The sequence below is a fragment of the Nymphalis io genome, chromosome 1 (assembly GCF_905147045.1).
Source record: "Nymphalis io chromosome 1, ilAglIoxx1.1, whole genome shotgun sequence".
NCBI lineage: Eukaryota > Metazoa > Arthropoda > Insecta > Lepidoptera > Nymphalidae > Nymphalis > Nymphalis io.
This window is the reverse complement of record NC_065888.1, coordinates 7158400-7173610: the sequence shown is the minus strand read 5'-3', so window position 1 is coordinate 7173610 and position 15211 is coordinate 7158400. Positions and strand designations below refer to the sequence as shown.

Sequence of the window (15211 nt, the reverse complement as noted above, 5' to 3'; positions counted from 1 at the left end):
TTATTATCATTGGTATAAGTAATAAAAATTGTTGTAAGAACGCATAAGCGTGAGTTGTCCATAAAATCTTTAAAATTACCCGTGTTGTTACAGTATCAATTGTGTGTTATTGTTTCGAAATAGATAACGTAGAACACTTAATTTCTAATGATACTTAATTTCTCAATAGCTTGAAAACGTGAGAGTCATTTGTTTAATCAGTTAACCTATTTAATTAAGTGTTAATCAAACCCGTGTCTCTGTCTCTGTGTTTTTACCGGTAATACAAACTATTTTAAAATAGCAATATAATCATTAATTATTTATAACACAAAAAGCATTATATATATATATATATATATATATATATATACTTTTTAATATTGAAAATATTTTTTAATTGTTTACATATACATTTTATATGTAATCGAAATATTTTCAATATTAAAAAGTTATTGTGGAATAACGGCTATCAAACAAACTTAAGATGAGCTAGTGGGTATTATAATTTCTAGAAAGACTAAAATAATAGCCTGTTGTATGCATCGTCAGTTCTTCTGCAAATATTAAAAAAAATATGCAATGATGTATCATAGATTAAATAGTTCAATCCACGACGACACGATCGACGATTGGGATTTTATCAATTGCTACGGTGCAATCTCGAAGAGAATTATAGTCAACAAAAAATATGCTCAATTATAACTTCTCGAGAGGATAGGATCTGCACAGATCAAATTTATTATGATGATGGCACTATATTTTAGCATATAGGATGTACTATATATGTTAAAAATATTATAAAACAATTATAGAATAAAAACAATAAGTAGATCGACTATCCCAGTGGCTCAGGCCCACAGCAACATGAACTTAAACAGCCGTGTACACCGAGCCGTGATCGCTTCAAGACTCAAGAAGTCAACCGTAAAGACTCAAGACTTAACTCTCAACTCTCAAGTAAAGAATAATACTTGAGAGTCGAACTGCCGTCGCGAAACATGGGCCTGGATTTTCTAAACTTATTACATACAAATATTTAATGCTTTCGAAATTAATATTCAAAGAGCCTTTGAAAATAACAAAATTACAATCGCTTACACGACAAGTAACAGAGACAAGTAACAAGATTTTTGTTCAAACAATTTATTTAACTAGAATTGTTTGTTTTCGAGAGAATTGAGGATGTTATTTGTTATAATGTATGTAGTATGCCTATATTTTTGTAACTATATTAATTCTTAATTAAATAATGATAAATTTAACACATTATAATATTAATACGAATATTTAACATATAACTATAATGATATAACGAATATTTAACATATAATATTAAATGCCGCTGAAAAAAAATCCATTTTTTATGTTGATGACAGACTAAAAATGTTTATTTTAACCTGTTCCATTCGTAGACGACAGACCAGAGTTTAGCAAAATATCAAAAACTGTTTGTTTGATTGATTAACGCTGTTATTGTAGTCCCTAATAAATGTACTATAATTATTTTTGAAAACCAAGTTATTATGGCTCACATTTTAGATTTCAAGAAAATATGCCGAGCTTGTCTATCTGATGCCGGTCCACTTAGAGAGCTTTTTACAGCTTGTACCGCTGGAGTATTTAAGTATTGCACTTCTGTTGAGGTACGGGCAAAATTACGTATATAGATATATATTTCATTCTAGAAATTAAGTAAATTGTGATTCAGTATTGTCGTTTAGTTGCTAGTTAAATTAAGATGTGTTATTTTAACGAGCCCTTTGGAACTACACTTTTCATTACCTATATTAAATAAAGTATATATATAGGTACATATTTATGTGTTTTATTTTAAACTAAATTCTTGTCTAATTCTCTTTTGTTATCTATATTGTAGCTTTTGTTGATTATGCTACTCAATTTAAAATTCTGATTTAGGTAAAGAAAGTATAAAAACTAAATTTGCATTATTATTTATTTTTATTCAATGTTGTAAATAAAATGATTAAAGCTAGTCTGCAAATAAATTTCAAAAGAGTTGTTATTACTCTATAAATCTATTATTTTTTTTATATATTCTTTTTTTTTTTTTTTAAATAAGACAGATTAATGCATATTGATGTACCACTCTAAAATGTAGAATACATGTTACATATTTTTTCAGGTTTCAGACACAGATGCCCTTCCAAAACTTATTTGCCAAACATGTCTAGATTTACTAAATAAGTTATATTATTTTAAACAAGTAGTTGTCCGATCAAATGTCATATTGAAACAGCAATGTCGATTACAGGTATGGTACTATGAAGATTCTCTCACCTACAATATATTTTCTATTACACAAAAGTATATAGTTTTATTAAAAAAACAAATAAAATATTGAGATTGATCAAATTAAATATTTTGTACAGAATCTGCAGACTAAAAATGATCAACAGCCAAGTGACGGGAATGACATTGTTGAGGTAAATATAACGGAGCTCAATGAGGAAGTCAAAATGCATGACAATAATATGTCAGGAGATAGCAGTGAAAACTTGGACAGAACGGAGAAGCCTTCAGCAGATGCTATTCTTATTAGGTAAGATTAGTTGTAGAATTTATTCACATTAAATAGAAACGTTTGAACTAGAGACCACAAACCGCTTCGTGTGAAAAAGGGTTGATAGAGGTATATAGATATCGGTCCGTATAGGCGGGCCGGCCGTCAGAGCCTCACGGTAGCATGAGAAAGCGATTCCATGGCGCTCCTCGTTAAGACGGGTATACAGGTAGGCCAGATTAGGAAGAACATTTTGTTAAATTAAATATTATGATTATGTATATTATTATAAAATTTAATAAGACAGGAACTACTTTTACACAATTTCATGTTTCTTAATGTAGAAATGTTTTACATTTTTCTAGCAATTTTCATTTAGTTGTTGGTATTAAAAAGTTTAAATTAAATAACAAAGCAATAAATGTTTTCATATCAACTATAACACATTGAATAAATTTGATGTGATTTTTTAATTAAAAAAATGCATATTGGTAACCATTCAAAAAAAAAATTATTATTACGCTTGTGTTTTTAATAATCCCTCTCATTATTGGTGGAAAAGGAATAAATCAGGAGGAAGAAATTCTGACAAATTTATGTTTAGCAATCCACAGTGAAACAAGGTGATAAGGTCAAGTCTTTCTTCTAACCAATAGGGATAGGCAGCAAATTAATCTCTTTCTGTTAGGCTTGTTGTTTTGAACAAAGTGCACCTTTTTGTATATTAATATTGTTTGATATTGGCCATAAATAATTAAAGAAACTGCTTATTCAGGTTTTCTTTCGCTTAATTAATTATATAGTAAAAAATATAAAAAATAAAAATTACAGCCAAATCCTGTCAAGGCGAAGAAGACGAGGGCCAGGACGACCCCCTAAAGATCCAGATGGCCCCAAAAGAAGACGAGAACGCATGAAGTGCATGAAATGTGGAAAAAGTTTCCAGAAATACGAAAACTTCGAGGCGCATATGCGCGGCCACTTTGGAAAGAAGGTAGCGACGGAAATTTATTTAGTTTTTCATTACTGCCTTCTAATATCTCGTAGTTGCTTATATCGGTTCCTGTGAGGGAGTCTTAATTAGTTTCTTTGCTTCTGCGGGACATTCTACTCGTCTAATAAGGTAATCGTAAATTCCAGCCTGACATTAAATGCAAGCACTGCGAGAAGTCGTTCCTGTCCCTGCGCAGCCTCAGCAGCCATGTGCGCATTCACACCGCGGTACGCAAATATCAATGCCTGACGTGTGGGAAAAGCTTCGCATACTTGAACGTGCTCAAAAACCACGAGCTGATACATGCCGGCATCAAGAAACACCAGTGCCACCTTTGTGATGCTAAGTTCGTCCAGGCATACAATCTCAAGGTTTGTGCTAATACGATTTGATGGGGCGCGACGTGAGGCAAGATTGAGATGTTACTACTCGAGCGAAAATACTCACAATCGGTGTCATCATGACATTGGACTTCTCCATTTAAGGTCACATCTGGCTGTGTGTCATGAGAGGATTCGAAGTGTGAGAGCATTCAAGGGCGTCATAAAAGGTATGTAGGCATTTTAAAAAATTAAGAAGGAGCATACATTCTATGCAGCAAATGTGGTATGTATTTTTTCCTTTTCTTAAATTGTGGACTTAAAAATATCCATTACAAAATTCATAACAAGAAGTTGTCTCATGCTCAGTATTAAAATTTTTTAGAATGTATTAATAATTGGTAAACTATTTATATGCACAGATGCACTTGGAAACCCACAACAATCAGAAAAACTACAGCTGTTCTCAATGTGGAAAAAAATTTGCACAGCCTGGAAACCTGAAGATACATTTAATCCGTCACACAGGCATAAAAAACTATGCATGCACAATGTGTGAAATGCGCTTCTATATAAAGGTCAGTTTGAGAAGTTTCATATTTATGATACCATTACGTATAACATATTTGAAGGGCCCAGATCATTCAGTGAACAGAACATGTGAATATTAAACAAATATTGCAGTTTCAAATCTGAGCTATCTCTGTTGAGTTTTCATGTTTTATTTGTTTTTATAATTCACTTCATGCTTGGCGGTGAAGGAAAACAGTGTGACGAAACCTGCATTTGTTGGATGAATTTCTTTCACATGAGTATCCACCAACCAACATCAGATAAGTTTGGTGAAATTAGTTTCAAATCAAAATGGTTCAAACTTCAGCCTTCAAGTAGAGAGGAGGTTTTAGCCCAGCAGTTAGATATTTATGGATGTCACTTTACTCTTATATCATACATATTTGCGTAAAATCCGTTCTTAGTGAGCGTCTGTAGCTTAGTAGATTTCATGAGTGGTACTACACTTATATAAATATATATGGATTCAAATTAAAAAAATAATTTGATTTCTCATAAAAAAAAAATTGTATACTATCAATAGGCATAAAACAGGAATAAGTCATTTGTTCTATTAATATAGATTTGAACACAAAACTATTACTGATATTAGTGTATTAATATAAATGTCATTTCAGGCCGATCTTGTAAAACATATGAGATCACATTCTGCTGAGAAACCCTTTTCGTGTCAACTTTGTGATAAGACTTTCAAAAGCAGGAGTTTTCAAGCAATACATATGAGGACGCACACTGGTAATATTTAATATAAGAAAAGATAATAAAAATTATTCTTCATTTATTTATTTGTATTTTGGGCTTACAATATTTTTTGTAGTTTAAACTTAACTAATGACTAGTATCCACTTTTGGAACTGCGATGGTTTTAGATAACATTATTTTTTTCAATAAATATAATTTTTATAAAAATACCAAAATATATTGCCACTGTTAGCACTCACAGTGAAAAGTATTTCTTATATGTTTGCTGCAATATTAAAAATATATAGCAAAAAAAAAAAATTACTGCTCTATTTTGCCCGATGTAAGTTTCGTGTTTTAACGGAATGAATCTACCAGCTATCTATCACAAGCATTATTGTGATATGTATATACACTTCAAACAATACATAAGTACCATAATAAAAAATTAAATGCATTATATAATTTATAATTAAAAACTTGAACAACTAAAAACTATTATTATTATTATGGTGGTAGGGCTTTGTGCAAGCTCGTCTGGGTAGGTACCACCCACTCATCAGATATTCTACCGCAAAACAGCAATACTTGATATTGTTGTGTTCCGGTTTGAAGGGTGAGTGAGCCAGTGTAATTACAGGCACAAGGGACATAAAATCTTAGTTCCCAAGGTTGGTGGCGCATTGGCTATAAGCGATGGTTGACATTTCTTACAATGCAAATGTCTAAGGGCGTTTGGTGACCACTTACCATCAGGTGGCCCATATGCTCGTCCACCTTCCTATTCTATAAAAAAAAAAAGTAATTGTTCATTTTCAGTAGAGGGCTTTGTAGAATATCACATTTAGTTATTAAAGTCACCAGTATACTATAGCAATGGTCCATAGAAGAGTTAGATTCTATAAATCCGAAATTCAAATGATTTGTATGCAGTAACTTCATAATTCTAATAAATACATATCTTAGCTTGTCTTAAAACATACAGCGCCATCGTTAGGATATAGACAAATACAGAAAGCCCGTACAAACTTAAGATTTTTTATTACTTTTTAATCTATAATACTTACTATAATAATTAAAAAATAATATAACTATATGATTTTTTATTGTATTTTAGTGTATTGTAATAATTCTTTAAAGTTTTATGCATGTCTAATTATTTGCAGATTGAGACAGACATAGAATATAATCTTTTTTTTTTATAGAATATGAAGGTGGACGAGCATATGGGTCACCTGATGGTAAGTGGTCACCAAACGCCCTTAGACATTGGCATTGTAAGAAATGTCAACCATCGCTTATAGCCAATGCGCCACCAACCTTGGGAACTAAGATTTTATGTCCCTTGTGCCTGTAATTACACTGGCTCACTCACCCTTCAAACCGGAACACAACAATATCAAGTATTGCTGTTTCTTAGTCTATTTATTATTCAATACATAATTTATGGGTACCAAATTGTTTCATTTTCTAGAAATTGAATCTGTGTACTTGTTACATTGAATGTGAAACATTTTATTTTACTTTAATTTTATTACTTTGTGTTATCTATCCTAGAGGGTTAAATTATTATTATATGCTATGTAGACAATTATTTATGACCATTTAATTTTTGACCATGAGTACAGATACATAGTTTACACATAGTTTTACACTTTTATAATAAGTTCATTAATACATGAATCAAATAATGATTATAGTAGTATTACATCAAACAAATATTTTGATCTATATAATAAATATTGATCTAGATAATGATTATATTTATAACATTTTTTAATATCTTTTGTTAGGTGAACGTCCATATGCCTGCGATCTTTGCCCTAAAAAGTTCATGGCTAGAAAGGATCTTCGCAATCATCGAATGATCCACACTGGAGAAAAACCTCACAAATGCCAGCTCTGCAACCAGGCATTCATACAAAAATGTGCTCTCAACAGACACATGAAGGGTCACGGTAAAGCCAATGAAGATGCACAGAATCTCATCAGAGCTCCACTTCCACCGGTTAACAACACTCCTCCACTGCCTGTAGCATATGCTCAGTGGCATACCAACTGATTATTGTGTTATAGTGGAGATGGGACTCAGTTTTATGGATAGTGAAAATAAACGGTAAAGAAAAGATATCTACTAAATTATCTGTCTCTATCTGGCTCTAGTCAAAGTTCCAGATGTTGAATGTTTATTTGTTGCATTTGTTATTGCAGTTTCATCAGCAGCAATTATTCTGCAGTTAGCAATATTGTGTAAAAGATACAATTTTTACTGATAGATTGTTGTTTATTTGAAATAAACGAGTTTATAAAAATAAATTTGCGATCACATAAAAATACATAATCTCTATTCTTATTACTAAAATATAATTTCATCATAACATATAGTATTTCTAAAATCTAAAAATAATGAAGGAGAAAATATATTAATTAATTGTTTTTACTTACTTTAGTGAGTGGAAATTTATTATGTGTGATTTTGAACTGTTGGCGTTGATGTATTATTCAAAAATCATTTATTATCATTGTAAAAAAAGTTGTTGGTGTTATGTTGGTTATTTTGATTACTCAGTTGCTATCTATCTATCTATCTATATATCTTTGACATTAGCAATTTTTATGGAGAAATATTACCATTTAGAAGAAATCTATATATGTACATAAAACTATTTGTGATGCCAATTAATTGTAACTCATTATACCACCACCTAGACCATTAGCGCATATAATTTGATGAGTTTGTACGCCTCTAGCATTCCATAATGAGTATTAACAAGTAAGAGCATGTCTGCCAGCTGACACAATCTTTCCCACCTTTTCACAATAAGTGGGGCACCAGAACAGCAAAGAGAAACATAAAGATTTGCGATGATATATTTTTGGAGTAATCATTAATTAATATTATATTATTTGGTGCCAGTTTTTATTTATTAGGCTATTTTCTATCTTTGAAATTTCCTTCAATATTTATTTCCATCAATAATTGGAAATATTTTTGATTTAAACATTATATTTACTGATTTTAAATCAAGTCCTTATATACTTAAATAAAGTGTAATATTTAATATTGTAAAGTATTAAAAGTGTAAGTGTGTAGTATAATTGTAAAATACATCACATTGTATTATTTCATTTTTGAAATATTCTGTATCTCTAATAACAAATGTTTTGTTTTATTTTCAATTAATATTAAGAAAGTTTTGTCCGTCTTATTAAAACCAAGTTAAATTTAAGAAAATTTTATAGAAAATAAAAAGTTATTAAATATATGTATATAAATTATGTCACATTAGATGTATACTGTATTTTAATCAATGTAAAAAATCTTCCGAAATTATGATAGATAATATGCTTCAAAATAAAATACGATAAATTATAATATTAATTGACAATGACTTTTATTGAATATAGTTTAATAGTTCAATTAAGCAATGATTTGGTATGAATTTTCATATGGCGTGTTAAAGTCCCTCTTTGTGTGAAGCTGTGCTCACATACAAAGCATTTATGTGGTTTTTCGCCAGTGTGTGTTCGAAGGTGTTCAGTTAACCGTTTCTTTGAAATAAAAGTCTTAGTACAATAGGTGCAGGAAAATGGACGCTCACCCGAATGTATCCTCTGATGTTCAACAGATATTTGACGAGTCGCAAATGACTTATCGCATATTTTACATTTATAAAATTTCCTTCCTTCGTGTGATTGTAAATGTTTTGATAAATTATACTTGTCAGTAAAAGGATAACTACAAATCTGGCAAATGAATTTACGTCCAGTGTGGCAACGGGACAAGTGAGAAAGTATACATTTCTTTGTGTAAAACTTCTTGCCGCAGTGTTCACAAGTGTATTGGCGCTCCCTATTCTCTTTGTGGGTTTCTAAGTGAGCCTAAAAAAAACATAAATAACTTTTAAGTTGCCATAATCGAAATTATCAAATTGAAATTTGATTTGAGTATGATAATAGCTGTAGGTTCGATCCTGACCCTTTGGCTATTGTATAACTTAACACAAGCATTTAAAGAAAGAGAGGAATATGAGTAAATTTTTGCAGTATACATGTTAGTTGTTAATAAAGAAAAAAAATTAACAAGTTTTAATCTTAAATCTATAAGTAAAGTAAAAGTAAATGTGCATAAAGAGATAATTAGATGTTTCTGAAAAAAACTTTTATGACCAATCCTGTGAGATTTTTTTAATGTTTATTTGATGATTCTAGTAACCAAGTAATGGAGTCATCAGGTTTTAACAAATAATGCAGTTTCATCTCAATTGTTTTCGCCATAAGACATTTTATTAATGTATTTTTAATGGTTCCTATTGTTATATTAATTAATTATAGCAAATTAATTGCAGTACTAGTGATCAGATTTTATTGATTAATCATGGTGGCAGAGGGTTAACTATATTATCTTACAAGGCTTATCACCTAGGCATCCCTGGAAGAAAGCTGGCTTTTGCTCAAAAGCTTATTAACATATAAATTTATTACGCACATGCAAATTATTGCTAGATGTGTAGCTTTTGCCACACACATTGCAAATAAATAGCTTCCGTTTCTTATGTAATTTCTTATGTGCCAACAGGGTCTCGCGGCTCGTCGTAATTTTTCCGCATGTGCGACAAGTGACGCTCCTTAGACTGACGAGTGAGTGCCAGTTTGTATGGTGCCGTCTCAGACCACTCCATGTAACAAATGTTTTCGTGCACTGAGTACACTTTAGTGTCAACTAAAAATATTAGCATATCTTAATTTAAACGAACATTGAAAACAATGACATTATTATAATCATGGAATATTTTTATTTAGTATATATATTTTACCATCCTGATACCTTGTAGCAAAAATGACAAACACTAATTAACAGTTTTTTATAAGGCATTGGCAATCATTTCTTCCCCTTTTGAAGTAAACAATGCCATTCCTAAATTCTAAATTCCTAAAACACAGGTCATTTAATTTATTCTGAATTTAAATATAAGATTTATATAGGGATTCGGCATATTATGAGACAGTGGAACAACTTGGTCAGTGAACTGTACTATTAATAAGAAATTTCATCAGTCAAGTCAAAATTCATTATAATTTGGAAACATTTTTATTTCCTATATATGAAGTCTATGATTGCTTTTCCTACTAAATTAAATACACTAATACTTGGTGGTAGGGCTTTGTGCACAACATAGTTCCAAAAGCTGGTGGTGCATTGACATTGTTAAGTCTATGGGAGGTGGTGACCACTTATCATCAGGTGGCCTATTAGCCAGTCAGCCTACCTATTTAATTTTTTTTTTTTTAATCAAAAGACATTTTTTAACTTACTGTGCGTGAGTGTGCTGACTTATGGAGATCAAACAAGTTGCGGTGATAGAATTCTTTATTACACAATTTGCATGTGAATTTTTTTCTTTGCTTTGGAATTTCAACACTGAAAATAATGTTTGAAGTTGTTACTTTGGTATTCATTCAAATTATATTTCAAGATAATATTTATTGATATACCTGTTGTAATCAATTGTATTCTTTACAGCATCAGCAAATGCTGTTGTAACAAAAATTGAAAAAAAAAAAATTAGTTTTGTTACAATCAATATGCCTGAAATGGGTTCAATTGTTTGAGGAAAGCAATTGTATTTCAACCAGTGATTAGTTCACTTTATATAATTATTTTACCATTGTCATTTTTGCCCTCTGGTTCCTCTTCCTCCTCTTTTATGATTAAGTCATTGCTGCACTCATTTTCGTTAAAATGTATCTGTAAGGAGTCATTGTCCACTGAGCCATCATCCAATGTCCAGTCATCCATGTCATCATGACATTCATTAGTTTTTTGTTCAACTTTTTCTATTTTACTTTTAACTACTACTTCTTCCTTTATGGGCCGAAATGTTAATAAAATTCTTTGAGACTTTATGCAGGTCCTTTTAAATTCAGTGAACTTTGTTAGTAAATCGTAACAAGAATTACATAGTGTCTTGGGGAATTCCTCATTTTGATCTATCTGAAATTTTTATAAATAATTTTTGTATTGTTTTTTTGTTGGAAAAATAATAAATAGAAATATAACAAGAATTTACCTTTATTGCAGTACAGAACAAATAATCATCAGTTGATACATTATCGTTAAACTTATATTTAAAGGAATCCATAGTTGTGAGACAAGCACGACATAATTTATTGAAATCAGGCATTTTAAAGGCCAATAAGAACTGCACAATATCCAAAAATCGATCAATATCGAACTTATTTGATGAACTTGTCAATGCACTTCGTAAACATACATATTAAATTATGAATTAGATTTACATTAGAACATCTAAATGACATATTATGATGTTTGACAATTAGAAGAGTCTATGATATGTGTACCAGTGTTGCCAGCCTTAGCAAAACAAAAAGCATCAAATTAAAAAAAAAAAACACAAAAAAGGAGCAGAATACAGTAAAATAGTAAGTACTGTCTTAAAAATGATCTGAATGTTTCATAGAATAATCGAATTATGTTGTAAATGGCAACCATTTGATTTAAATTAAATTATAATTTTTTATAAATTATTTAGCTATAAACATAGCTAAATAATTACGAAATTATAAAAAAAAAATAATAAAAAAATAGAATTTCAAATTCATGCGCAAAAATCACATCATTATTAAAATGTCTTTTTTCCATAAAATATACAAAATTACAACTGCTTCGTTGGTCTAGTGGCTTGATGTAAGGCCGCAGACCCAGAAGTCCTGGGTTCAATTACCAGGTCGGGCCAATAAAATGTGATTCTGTTTTTCTGTCAGAAAAATCTCAGTAGTAGCCCGGAGTCTGGAAGTTGGAAGTGTGTACACTCCCGTGCCTCGGAAAGCACGCAAAGCCGTTGATCTTGCGCCTGAACTCTTTCCGGTCATGTTGGATTACCGTCCCATCGGATTATGAGAGTTAGGGAATAGAAAGTGCACTAGTGTTTGCGCACACACTTGTGCACTATAATGTCTCCTGCGTAGTTGACTAATCTCGGGGGACTGAGGGAGGAAGTTCGCCGTCTCTATGCCGGCGTCGTGCGATCGATGGCCCTCTATGTTCTTTAAAGTTCGCAGCGGAGAGTGGTCATCCGCATAGTGCGGGGATATCGCACGGTATCCCACGAAGCGGCAACTGTCCTAGCGCGCTTTCGGCACTTAGATATTCTGGCGGATATGGATGCGAGGGTCTACCACCAGACCCGCATCCTCCGCCAGAACAGTGAAAGCACGCCCACTTCGAGTGCGCTCGAGGCGTTTAAGCGACAGGAACACCGGAGGGCTCTTGCGACGTGGCGCGACCGTCTCTGTGAAGAACGGTACGCACGCAAACGCGTCGTTGCAGCGATCCTGTCAGCCTTCGAAGCCTGGATGAGACGAAAGCGACGAGTCACCTTCCGACTTACGCAGGTAATGACCGGTCACGGTTGTTTTGGAGAATACCTGTGTAAGATCGAACGCGAATCGACGGCGATGTGTCACCACTGTGGCGCGGACCGGAACACCGCTCAGCATACGTTGGAGGCGTGCCCCGCGTGGAGTGCGGAGAGTGAGATCCTGGTCCGTGAAGTCGGACAAGACCTGTCCCTGCGAGCAATCGTGTCGGCGATGCTTCGCAGGGAATCGGCGTGGAGGGCCGTAGCCTCCTTCTGTGAGACCGTCATGATCCAGAAGGAGACGGCGGAGCGGGAACAGGAAAGGGCCGATCCTGCTCGGCGGAGACGACGACGGCGTCGTCTCGGCCCTCACATAGCCCAGACGCCCGGGGCTTAAAAGATAGGGCGTAACCCTGGGGCCGTGAATGCGTGAGGTGGGGGCCTCGCGTGTCCTATTTCAGACGGCCATGTGGAGGACGGCAGCCGGGATGGCCTCGCGCTGCCGTACGCACTAGCGAGGAGTGCGGGGGGTGAGATTCGCCCCCTGATGAGAGTTCCGCCGAGCCACGAGTGGAGCGAAGCACGGGAGAGGCCGCGGATCCGTTATATCAACACGATCCCGCACCCTCTCCGATCCGTGCTCAGGACGGCCATCGCAGTGGTTTTAGTGGGTGAGAATCCCACATAACCCGGTTCCACCCCCATAGGACCCGGGTACCTTTCTGAAGGCTTCAAACCTTGATTTGCATATTTTAGTCATTGGCGGTAAGCAATTAGCAACGTAGCTGTGCGCAAAATTTCAATAGAAATCTGTCCACTTACATTCAAACATTCCCTCTTATACATTTAACAACAGTCTGAGGTAGAACCACAGAACACTTTTATTCAGAGAGAGTAGAGCTGTCAAACAACTTTTTACAATAATATTCTTTATTGCAATACCACAATAAACATTTTTAGAAATTATAGAATTTTAGCTATTTTGGAAAAAAATATTAATTCAATACCCATTGCCAACATAGAGGTATATTTGAAAAAAAAATCATCGTCCTCAGTCCATGGTAGCAGCGCAAAACGTATTTATCATTTTTAAATGGTATATATTTCCACTTATTTGTAAATCTTTTTTTAATATTTTTAATTATCTATTCTATTATTTACAGTATACCTGAATATACGAATACCTACATATAACTTCGGAATATTATTATAGCTTTTTTAAATGATATGTTTAAAAATAATTTTTGAACATAATTGCGTGACTACATTTTTTGTTTCATCTATTTTTATGATGCACTCACAGCTTATAAAAATACTTTGAATATTTTTTTAGCAGAACGTAGCATCGATGGGATTTTTTGGTTTTTCATTTATAATAGTAACCTAAGAAATATATAAAATTTATTTTTTCGCCTATTTTGACCGGATTAATAAAAATACTTTCGAGATAATAATGGCCTCCCCGCCCGACCGACCGAACGATTTTTGGCTGCAGATCTTAATAAAACCAGCTATTTATTTTATTAGAGCATTTTTTTTGTCAGTCCATCGGAACCTGCATAGGACTAGTTAAACAATTCCGAAAATAAAATATTTTATGAATGGCACCCACTACCTCTAAATTGAGAAACTAATACCGTCAAAACGATTGATGCAGAATCAAAGATTTCATCGATTTCTTTACGAACAAATGTAAATTTTGATGGACGTTACATCTCCGATAAGTGAAGGTCGATATTGTATTCCATATCTACATATCAACTGGGTTAAAAAGTATATATTAAAAGAGTATATAGCAATTGACAACTGCGTCAATAATACAGTTAATGCCGCAACACATTTTTTTTTAATAATCAATACTGTCATATACTAATCTTGAGATTTATGTTAGGAATATGCCTTACAATAAAAATAGTTATTACACTATCTTAATATCTATGACAAGATAGCAGCTGAGTACGAGGTTGAAATAACCACCATAATTTAATATAAAGCCGAACGTTGATAGAGATACCCCCTCTGCAACTATTTACTAATAGATGAAGTACATAATTCGTCCCTTTTTAGACAGTGCATTGCATCATATGGTTTCGGCAAACTTCACCAGCCTCTATTGGAAATACTTTTACTGGCTGGTTGATTTCTCGTCACTTCCACCATGTAAATGCTGGAAGTCTAATAGTAGATGCGCTTATCAAAATTCATATAATCGGTTTTTAAAACGATTATGAATTGAGTTAGGTTGACTGATTTTAAGACCTTGAGTAAAGAAAACGAAATTTTAAAAATTATATATATTTTTATTCCACAATAAACAAACGTTTGATTTACTAATCTCTTTTAACAACAATAATAAAGTAATGTGGTGAATTAAAATAATACTGTGAAATCTCTACATTTTCAATGTTTGGAATGTTATATAGCCTCCACCCAATTATTTTCAATATATAAAATCATGGTATATTGTAATTTTGTATAAAAACTTTCATAAAAAATGCTATTCTTAGATTAAAATATTATCCTTAGTATAAAATCTATTTTAGTATATTTTTACAAACTGGCCAGTCAAATATTCAATTACAGAAATTATAAAAATACATTTCTTTCCAAATAATAAATATATATATCTAATAAATAAAAAAAATAACTTAAGGGTTTCCACAAAAGTAAAATTGACAACTTTTGATTTGTTACAAAAGTTTCTAAAATTACCTTAAATTGTCAACAAAAATTAATATGATGTTAAGTAATTATTGTT

The 15211-nt window shown here is 32.6% G+C and overlaps 2 protein-coding genes across 5 annotated transcripts; one reads left to right on the top strand and one right to left on the bottom strand.

Moving 5' to 3' along the window:
- Nucleotides 1-90: 90 nt before the first annotated feature.
- Nucleotides 91-8023, top strand: LOC126769138 (zinc finger protein 32-like). 4 transcript variants are annotated; one of them, XM_050487768.1, is made up of 9 exons: nucleotides 91-259; nucleotides 1522-1625; nucleotides 2126-2254; nucleotides 2373-2542; nucleotides 3335-3497; nucleotides 3644-3868; nucleotides 4240-4395; nucleotides 5008-5125; nucleotides 6865-8020. In XM_050487768.1, the coding sequence occupies exons 4-9, from the start codon at nucleotides 2460-2462 to the stop codon at nucleotides 7131-7133; spliced, it is 1014 nt and encodes a 337-aa protein (XP_050343725.1). In that variant the 5' UTR covers nucleotides 91-259; nucleotides 1522-1625; nucleotides 2126-2254; nucleotides 2373-2459; the 3' UTR covers nucleotides 7134-8020. The 4 variants fall into 4 exon arrangements, with proteins under 4 accessions (XP_050343725.1, XP_050343698.1, XP_050343716.1 ...); XM_050487741.1 differs by lacking the exon at nucleotides 91-259 and having other exon boundaries at nucleotides 1371-1625; nucleotides 6865-8023; XM_050487751.1 differs by lacking the exon at nucleotides 91-259 and having other exon boundaries at nucleotides 1373-1625; nucleotides 3644-3724; nucleotides 6865-8021.
- Nucleotides 8024-8359: 336 nt separating this feature from the next.
- On the bottom strand, nucleotides 8360-11366 carry LOC126769194 (gastrula zinc finger protein XlCGF52.1-like). The gene is made up of 6 exons (XM_050487837.1): nucleotides 11143-11366; nucleotides 10739-11066; nucleotides 10568-10607; nucleotides 10388-10493; nucleotides 9561-9794; nucleotides 8360-8953 (listed from the first exon to the last, which is right to left on the bottom strand). Exons 1-6 carry the CDS (start codon nucleotides 11254-11256, stop codon nucleotides 8489-8491), a joined length of 1287 nt encoding a protein of 428 aa, XP_050343794.1. The 5' UTR covers nucleotides 11257-11366; the 3' UTR covers nucleotides 8360-8488.
- Between the last annotated feature and the right edge of the window lie 3845 nt (nucleotides 11367-15211).